The 9477-nt window shown below is 46.9% G+C and overlaps 1 protein-coding gene across 1 annotated transcript in view; it reads right to left on the bottom strand.

The window, feature by feature from the left end:
- Positions 1–7574: 7574 nt before the first annotated feature.
- The window catches only part of LOC115551151 (peptidase inhibitor 16), an 11205-nt gene continuing 9302 nt past the window's right edge, over positions 7575–9477 (bottom strand). Inside the window, exon 6 of the mRNA XM_030366714.1 lies at positions 7575–8847. Coding sequence (XP_030222574.1) covers positions 8204–8847 — 644 coding nt within the window. The 3' untranslated portion in view covers positions 7575–8203. The remainder of the gene's footprint in view (positions 8848–9477) is intronic.

Raw genomic sequence — 9477 nt, 5'->3', positions numbered from 1 at the left:
GCACAGAGCTAGCCAACACTATAGCGCAGAGCTTGCTAACACTTTAGCAAAGAGCTAGCTAACACTCTAGCACATAGCTAGCTTACACTAGCACAGAGCTCAGCAAGGGGGAAGGTCACAGACATACATCTGAGCGGTTGAATTAGACCAGGAGCGTTAAATGATTAGGATAGAGCTACTCCCAAAAACTATGTTTTAAGATATATTAAGAAATATTAAGACAATAAAAGGTACATTCGTTAGTTCTCACCAAGTGCGAGGGTGGATGGGGGGTGGTGCCGGGGCAGGGTGGGGCTCTTCTCCGCCCGGTGGAACTGCACCGTGGTGGTCACACTGTTCCCCACGGTGCAGCCGGACGCCTGGTTCACCTGCGTGGTCTCGGGGATGGACTCCAGGTCCCAGCGTCCTCTCTGCTCCCGGGGGGAGGGGCCCGGGCGGTGGGGGGGGGCGTGTCTGTGGGCTCCGTGGCTCCCGTGCATCTTGTGGAACCGACGGAACTCCCCAGTGCTTACGCTGTGGAACCCGGAGTCGCTGGGCTCCGAGGAGAGGAGGGACTCTGAGGAGGGGGAGGAGCCCGGGGAAGAGGGGGTGTGGCCGGGCAGCGAGGACACGGCGTCGGTCTCCACCTCTGACAGCAGCAGTTGGTGATGGAGGTGGGGGCTGTCCGGCCCGCAGCCCAGCCCGCTGTCCAGCTCGCTGAGCGGCAGGTAGCCCAGAGAACGGTCTGCCCTCCAGGGGGCGCTGAAGTCAGCCTGGAGACCAGGGGAGGTCATTACACCCTCTATGGAGGGATGAGAGCTCTATTCTAAATGAAGGATGAGAGCTCTGTTCTCTATGAAGGGATGAAAGCTCTGTTCTATATGAGGGATGAGCTCTATTCTCTATGAGGGGATGAGACGAGAGCTCTGTTCTCTATGAACGGATGAGAGCTCTGTCCTCTATGAAGGGATGAGAGCTCTGTCCTCTATGAAGGGATGAGAGCTCTGTTCTCTATGAAGGGATGAGAGCTCTGTCCTCTATGAAGGGATGAGAGCTCTGTCCTCTATGAAGAGATGAGAGCTCTGTCCTCTATGAAGGGATGAGAGCTCTGTCCTCTATGAAGGGATGAGAGCTCTGTCCTCTATGAAGGGATGAGAGCTCTGTCCTCTATGAAGGATGAGAGCTATATTCTATGAAGGTGATTTGAGATGAGGTTCTCTACCTGTCTGTGAAAGTGGTTTGGTCCCGCCTTCTCTGTGTTGTAGCAGCCAATCAGACAATTCTCTGAGTTTGGTTGGTAAGGTGAGCCATGAGCCTGAGACAAGACAGAAATTCACATCAGGTCCCAGCACTTGGACCACACCAGGTCAGTTAGCGTCAGTGAACAGGGATATGCAGAAAGACAAACAGACAGACAGACATAAAGAGACAGACATGCAGACGGGCAGAGAGTCAAAGTGGACGACAGACAGAAAGGCAGAAAGACACGCCCATAGACAGACAGACAGACAGGGTGGAAGGCAGACAGGTGATACCTGGTAGTCCAGTCTGTCCAGGTGGTCAAGGCTGTAGGAGACGGTAGGCATGTAGCTATGGGCCGAGGGCTGGTCCCCTGACATGCTGGGCCGGTAGTCATTGGCTTGGTAGAGTTCAGGGGTCATCATCATGTGATCAGAGTACATGTCAGGTGATCGGTTCATCTGACCGTAGTATTGCCTATGGAGAGGGAAGTTTGATATTTCACAGGGAGAAAACCTCATGTGATTTTGAGGGACTAGAAGTGTTGAAGAATCAAGTATCTCCCAATACTCTCAGGTTGTGATCATAATGGGATGAAGACTATGCTGGGAACCAAACTGGGACCATGAAGAGGAACTTTCCATGGTACCGTTACATGTTGGACAGCAGAGCTCCTTAAGGTAGGAGAACAGTTCCTTAAACCATTAACTCTAAACACCGGTAACCGGTTAAGAGACTAGTGACACGAGAAAGTCCTTGGAGTGTAAGATGTTCTTCAAGTGCTGGTCTCACCCACACTGTTTCCTGAAACTCCTATAAGACCCAACTACTCCTGCTCCTGCTACTTCCTCTACCTCCTACTGCTTCACCAGCCTTCACCTCCTTCTTCTTCCTATTTGTTTCGGCGGCCAGCACTGATCAATGCAGCATTTCCTGTAGGCAACCGGAAGACTAAGATATCCTGTCTGGACACTGAATTTCTTAGACAATGTGTCCGTAAAGGTTTCAAATCAACACTGTGTATGCTGGCCATGGTAGGAATACGCTTATCAAGAATTCCATCTGAAAGCTTCATGTTGCCTTCTTGATGAGTTTCTCTTTCGTAGGGAAACCTCTAACCAAACATCTCCTGCCTCTTTCTTTTCCCTTCTTTATGGGCCATTAGTCTGACCTGTAGGTCTCTCTGTGACCTACCCATTGGTGTTGGTCTCTCTCTCTACTGACCTACCCATGGCTGTAGGTCTCTCTGTGACCTGCCCATGGGTGTTGGTCTCTCTCGCTGCTGACCTACCCATGGCTGTAGGTCTCTCTGTGATCTACCCATGGCTGTAGGTCTCTCTCTCTACTGACCTACCCATGGCTGTAGGTCTCTCTGTGACCTACCCATGGGTGTTGGTCTCTCTCTCTACTGACCTACCGACGGCTGTAGGTCTCTCTGTGACCTACCCATTGCTGTAGGTCTCTCTGTGACCTACCCATGGCTGTAGGTCTCTCTGTGAACTACCCATGGCTGTAGGTCTCCCTGTGACCTATCCATGGCTGTAGGTCTCTCTGTGACTTACCCATGGGTGTTGGTCTCTCTCTCTACTGACCTACCGACGGCTGTAGGTCTCTCTGTGAACTACCCATTTCTGTAGGTCTCTCTGTGACCTACCCATGGCTGTAGGTCTCTCTGTGACGTACCCATGGCTGTAGGTCTCCCTGTGACCTACCCATGGTTGTTGGTCTCTCTCTGACCTACCCATGGCTGTAGGTCTCTCTGTGACCTACCCATGGGTGTTGGTCTCTCTCTCTACTGACCTACCGATGGCTGTAGGTCTCTCTCTGACCTACCCATGGCTGTAGGTCTCTCTGTGACCTACCCATGGGTGTTGGTCTCGCTCTCTACTGACCTACCAATGGCTGTAGGTCTCTCTGTGACCTACCCATTGCTGTACTCGTCCCTGTGGGCGTCGTCTCTGTTCACCAGCCCCATGGCTCTCAGGGCGTCCCATTGTCTCTCCGCCGTGTAGTCGGCGTGCCTCTTCCTGTGGCCATGCCCCCTCCTGTCATCCACCTGCACTGCGATTGGCTGACCGTACTCATCCACGAAGTGAAGCTCCTCCCTGTGCCGGTGATGTGTGGGGTCTTGACCTTTGGCCTGGAAATAGGGACCGTTAGGATCCTGATGTGCACAGACGCATAGAGGTCATAACCATGACGACTTGTCACCGAGCCAAACTCAGTCTTACAGAGCAGGTGAGGCGTGAGAGCAGGTGTTAGCATTAGCATGCAGTATGAAAGTAGATGTTAGCGGAAGCATTGGCATGGGCATGAGAGAAGGGGTTAGCTGTAGTGTTAGCATGCAGTATGAATGTAGGTGTTACCGTTAGCATGATGCATGAGAGGCATGCAATATGATAGTAGCTGATAGCATTAGCATTAGCATGCTGTGTTTGAGTGTGTTTGTGTTTACATGCTGTTCGAGAAGGAGATGTTAGCATTAGCATGCTTTATGATTGTAGCTGATAGCCTTAGCATAGCATGCTGTATATAGGTCAGCCTGTAAACTCTGCGCTATACTTTTACCCCCTGACTGCCTGGCCAGGGGCACACACACACACACACACGCAGACACCCATACACACATACTGACACACATACACACACACACGCACGCACACAGACATACACAGACACACGCACTCACGCACGCACCCATGCACACATACACACAGACAGACAGACACATACACAAACAAACATACATTTACACACGCACGCACACACACACACACACACACACACACACACACACACACACACACACACACACACACACACACACACACACACACACACACACAAATACACATATACATACATACATGCCTGCATCCCTGCATGCATGAATGTATGTGTATGTATGTTTGTGTATGTCTGTATGCATGCAGGCAGAACAGTACAGAGATGTGCGGCCCCATTTTGACGTAACGCAGTTAGACAGATCTTCCTAGACGTCGCTCACTCTCTCTTTATCGCTGTCGCTCTTCCCCTCTCCTCTCTCTCCCCTTCACTGTCTCTCTCTCTTTCTCTTAGGGGCAATATCTCTCTTCCTCTCTCCTCTCTCTCCCCTTCATTGTGTCTCTCTCTCTCTCTCTTCGGGGCACTATCTCTCTTCCCCTCTCCTCTCTCTCCCCTTCATTGTGTGTCTCTCTCTCTCTCTCTCTCTCTCTCTCTCTCTCTCTCTCTCTCTCTCTCTCTCTCTCTCTCTCTCTCTCTCTCTCTCTCTTCAGGGCACTATCCCTCTTCCTCTCTCCTCTCTCTCCCCTTTACTGTCTCTCACTCTCTTTATCGCTGTCCCTCTCCTTTCCTCTCCTCTCTCCCTTCACTGTCTCTTTCTCTCTCCTCAGAATACTATCTCTCTTCCTCTCTGCTCTCTCTCCCCTTCACTGTCTCTCTCTCTCTCCTCAGAGTACTATCTCTCTTCCTCTCTTCTCTGTCTCCCCTTCACTGCCTCTCTCTCTCTAGGGCACTGTCTCTCTTCCTCTCCATTCACTTCTCTCTCCCCTTCACTGTCTCTCTCTTTTCGGGGCACTGTCTCTCTTCCTCTCCATTCCCTTCTCTTCCCTTCTGTCTCCTCTGCTCCTCGTCTTCCTCGTAGAACGTACTGATGGGAGATCAAGTGGCCTCACACCTTGTTCTGTGTCTCAATACCAACGTGCTCTGGGAGTACTGGAATGCTCTTAGTACTGTGGTACTCTGGTAGTACTGTAGCACTATGGTAGTACTGTGAAATTCTGGTAGTACTTTGATACTATGGTACTCTGTCTGTACTGTGGTACTCTGTCTGTACTGTGGTACTGCTAGTACTTGGTCAGTATGAGTACGAGTTAGTCTGCTGGAGGTTGTCCCTGCAGACACACACACACACACACACACACACACACACACACACACACACACACACACACACACACACACATACATACATGCATACATACATACATACATACATACATACATACATACATACATACATACATACATACACATACACATTCATACACACACACACAAATACATACACACACACACACACACACACACATACATACACGTACACGTGCACACACACACACACACACACACATACATACATACATACATACATACATACATACATACATACATACATACATACATACATACATACACATACGTACACACACACACACAAATACGTACACACACACACACACACACACACACACACACACACACACACTCACACAGAGTGCTAATAGTTATAGCCTCCGGTCATCTGAGCCTTTCTACAGTTTCTGAGGGCTGCAGAATGTATCTAGGTTAGTGTGTGTGTGTGTGTGTGTGTGTGTGTGTGTGTGTGTGTGTGTGTGTGTGTGTGTGTGTGTGTGTGTGTGTGTGTGTGTGTGTGTGTGTGTGTGTTGGCTTGTTTGTATATATTTAAATGTGAGCGTGCGTGTTAGCAGGTCGAGAACATCACATCTTTGTTGCTGGTCCTCTCTCTCTCTCTCTCTCTCTCTCTCTCTCTCTCTCTCTCTCTCTCTCTCTCTCTCTCTCTCTCTCTCTCTCTCTCTCCTCTCTGTCTCTCTCTCTCTCTCTCTCTCTCTCTCTCTCTCTCTCTCTCTCTCTCTCTCTCTCTCTCTCTCTCTCTCTCTCCTTTTAACATGCAGACAAACTCACCTCTTTCCGAGAGAGAGGACAACCCATGGCTTCCTCAGAGAGAGAGAGAGGAAGAGAGGGAGAGGGAAGGGGGGGAGAGAGAGAGAGGGAGATAGAAGTAGGAGATATAGAGAGAGAGAGAGAGAGAGAGAGAGAGAGAGAGAGAGAGAGAGAGAGAGAGAGAGAGAGAGAGAGAGAGAGAGAGAGACAGGGAACTAGAGATGGGGAGAGGAGGAGGGAGGAGGAGAGAGGGCAGTGGGGATGGAGGCGAGGCAGAGAGCAGAGGATAGACAGAGACAGAGCTTGAGAGATGGGTAGTTGGTTGTTAGCTGGTTAGCTGGTTAGCTCCTTCTGTCTTCACATAGCTCCGTCTGCTCTCTGCAAAACAAACTACAGCGCCCATGCTGCCTGCTCACTTCAACCAAGCAGACTCCATCTCCCATGATGCTGCGGTGCGAGGAGAAGGTGTACATGCTGTCTATCTCTCTGTGTGCTCCGGATCTTCTGACCACAGCAGAGTCTCGACCACACATTCATCCCCTCGACAGACCCTCCTCTCTCTCTCTCTCTCTCTCTCTCTCTCTCTCTCTCTCTCTCTCTCTCTCTCTCTCTCTCTCTCTCTCTCTCTCTCTCTCTCTCTCTCTCTCTCTCTCTCTCTCTCTCTCTCTCTCTCTCTCTCTCTCTCTCTCTCTCTCTCTCTCTCTCTCTCTCTCTCTCTCTCTCTCTCTCTCTCTCCTCCCCACCAACAACAGCTCTGCCTCAGCCGGCCAATCATTGAGCTCGAAGGGGCGGGTCAAAAACGTGATTAGCTCAGGCTAATGTCTTTCCTTTATCTCTCTCTCTTTCTCACCTATTCACCCTCTCTCTACCCCTCTCGCTATCACCCTCTCTCTCTACGTCATTTCCTTTCACCTAAATATTCTCCTCCTTAATGTACTGAGAATAAAAATACAATGTCTTTAATTCATTAAATAAATACACACATAATTCTTCAAACACGTGTGTATATATATATATATATATATATATATATATATATATATATATATATATATATATATATATATAGGTATGCATGCATAGTGCCTATATATATATATATATATATATATATATATATATATATATATATATATAATTGATTTACATAAACTTGTCGGCATATATATATATACATATGTATATAATATATTTATATAAATATTAGTAGCGTTCTAATTAAATTCAAAGACCAACATATCAGACTGTTGACACAGGTTGGTCTTTATTCACACACACATTCAGCGAATCACCATCAAACAGATTAACATTCAGCCTATCATTATCAAGACAGTATAACATTCAGTCAATAACCGTTGGACAGATTAACATTCAGCCTATCATTATCAAGACAGATTAACAGTCAGCCAATCATTATCAAGGCAGAATAACAAGAAAGTTAGATACTAGAAGTAATTTTCTACCGGAATTCCATCTGGTTGTTAACTTAATGTTTGATGGCATTTTTAGGAAATGAAGACTGAATTTATTTAAAATGAATTTAGTGTGTGTGTGTGTGTGTGTGTGTGTGTGTGTGTGTGTGTGTGTGTGTGTGTGTGTGTGTGTGTGTGTGTGTGTGTGTGTGTGTGTATGTGTGAGTGAGTGAGTGAGTGAGTGAGTGAGTGAGTGAGTGAGTGTGGTGGTGAGTGTGTGTGTGTGTGTGTGTGTGTGTGTGTGTGTGTGTGTGTGTGTGTGTGTCTCTTTTAGTATATGATTTTAGTATGTGATCTATAACTTTAACTAAAGTTAAACTCTAAGTTTAGCGCCTTATTTAACTTCCAGTTTATTTTCTATAATTTCCAGTTTAACTCCCAGTTTATCTACTAGTTTTTCTTCCAGTTAACTTCCAGGTTAGCTCCTAGTTTAACTCCTAGTTAACTTCCAGTTTAGCTCCTGCCTCCTGGTATAAGGAGACTGGCAGGTTTGTCGTCTCTATTGCACTGCAGAGTGATTGACATGGAAGCCATCTTGGCTCTAAACTAGCTTGGTGAGACTGAGTTACCAAGATGGCTGCTTGGTAAACAAGGCCCATGGGATCATGATGAGAGCTCAATTCACTCACACTTATCCAGCAGTTTAACCTTAAGAACATACTGTTTTCGTTTTTATATGAACACTTTTAAAAATAAATGTCTCAAAGTATAGAAATTGAAAGTTATAAAACACATCAGACATTTCTTATTCCTGTCTTTTTTAATTATTCATTAAACTACACTGATTTATTCAACTACTTTCCTCTCCCCTCTCCTCTCCTCTCCTCTCCTCATAGCCTCAATACTAGCGCCCCGACAAGACATAGCAAGAGGAAGTTGTCATATGGGCTGCAGGAAGTAGCTCTACCTCCTGATGATGGAGTCTCTCTAGTCTTCTCCCATTTTGTCTCTATCAGCAGCTTTGTCTGTTTAGGCTGCTCCTTCTGCTCAGCCTCATTCTTCTCCACCTCCTTCTGCGCCTCCTCTACTGTCTCCCCCTCTTTCGGCTCCTCTTCCTTTGGCTCCTCCTCTTTAGGCTCCTCCTCTTTCTGTTCCCCGTCTTCCTGCTCCTCCTCCTCTTTTGGCACCTCCTCTACTGTCTCCTCCTCTGCCAGGTGAGCAGGCAGCTCCACGTTTTCTGGGGATGAGTCGGACTCTGGGGGCGTGCCCTCCGTTGGCGTGTCTTCCGTTGGCGTGTCTTCCGTTGGCGTGTCTTCCGTTGGCGTGTCTTCCGTTGGCGTGTCTTCCGTTGGCGTGTCGTCCGATGGCTTGTCTTCCGATGGCGTGTCTTCCGATGGCGTTGGGGGCGTGTCTTGTGATAGCAGTGGGGGCGAGGCTTCAGTAACCAAAACAATGCCAGGATATGTAGTAAAGGGGGTAGGAGTTTGGTCTTCATCATCCTCAACGTCCTCGTCTTCGTCCTCCACATCAGGAACTGCAGTGGGGAGACAGATGTTGCTGACCCAGTCTCTATCTACTCATATACAGTATATCTATACAGAGATAGATGAGATAGATGAGATAGTCTCCTCATATATATCTATACAGAGATAGATGAGATAGATGAGATAGTCTCCTCATATATATCTATACAGAGATAGATGAGATAGTCTCCTCATATATATCTATACAGAGATAGATGAGATAGTCTCCTCATATATATCTATACAGAGATAGATGAGATAGTCTCCTCATATATATCTATACAGAGATAGATGAGATAGTCTCCTCATATATATCTATACAGAGATAGATGAGATAGTCTCCTCATATATATCTATACAGAGATAGATGAGATAGTCTCCTCATATATATCTATACAGAGATAGATGAGATAGTCTCCTCATATATATCTATACAGAGATAGATGAGATAGTCTCCTCATATATATCTATACAGAGATAGATGAGATAGTCTCCTCATATATATCTATACAGAGATAGATTGTCTACTCATATATATCTATGCAGAGATGGATGAGATATAGTCTACTCATATATATATATATACAGAGTTAAATAGAGTCTACTCATATATATAACTCATATGTATATCTATACAGAGA

This window comes from Gadus morhua, chromosome 1, assembly GCF_902167405.1.
Source record: "Gadus morhua chromosome 1, gadMor3.0, whole genome shotgun sequence".
NCBI classification, from domain to species: domain Eukaryota; kingdom Metazoa; phylum Chordata; class Actinopteri; order Gadiformes; family Gadidae; genus Gadus; species Gadus morhua.
This window is presented reverse-complemented; position numbering and strand designations above follow the sequence as displayed.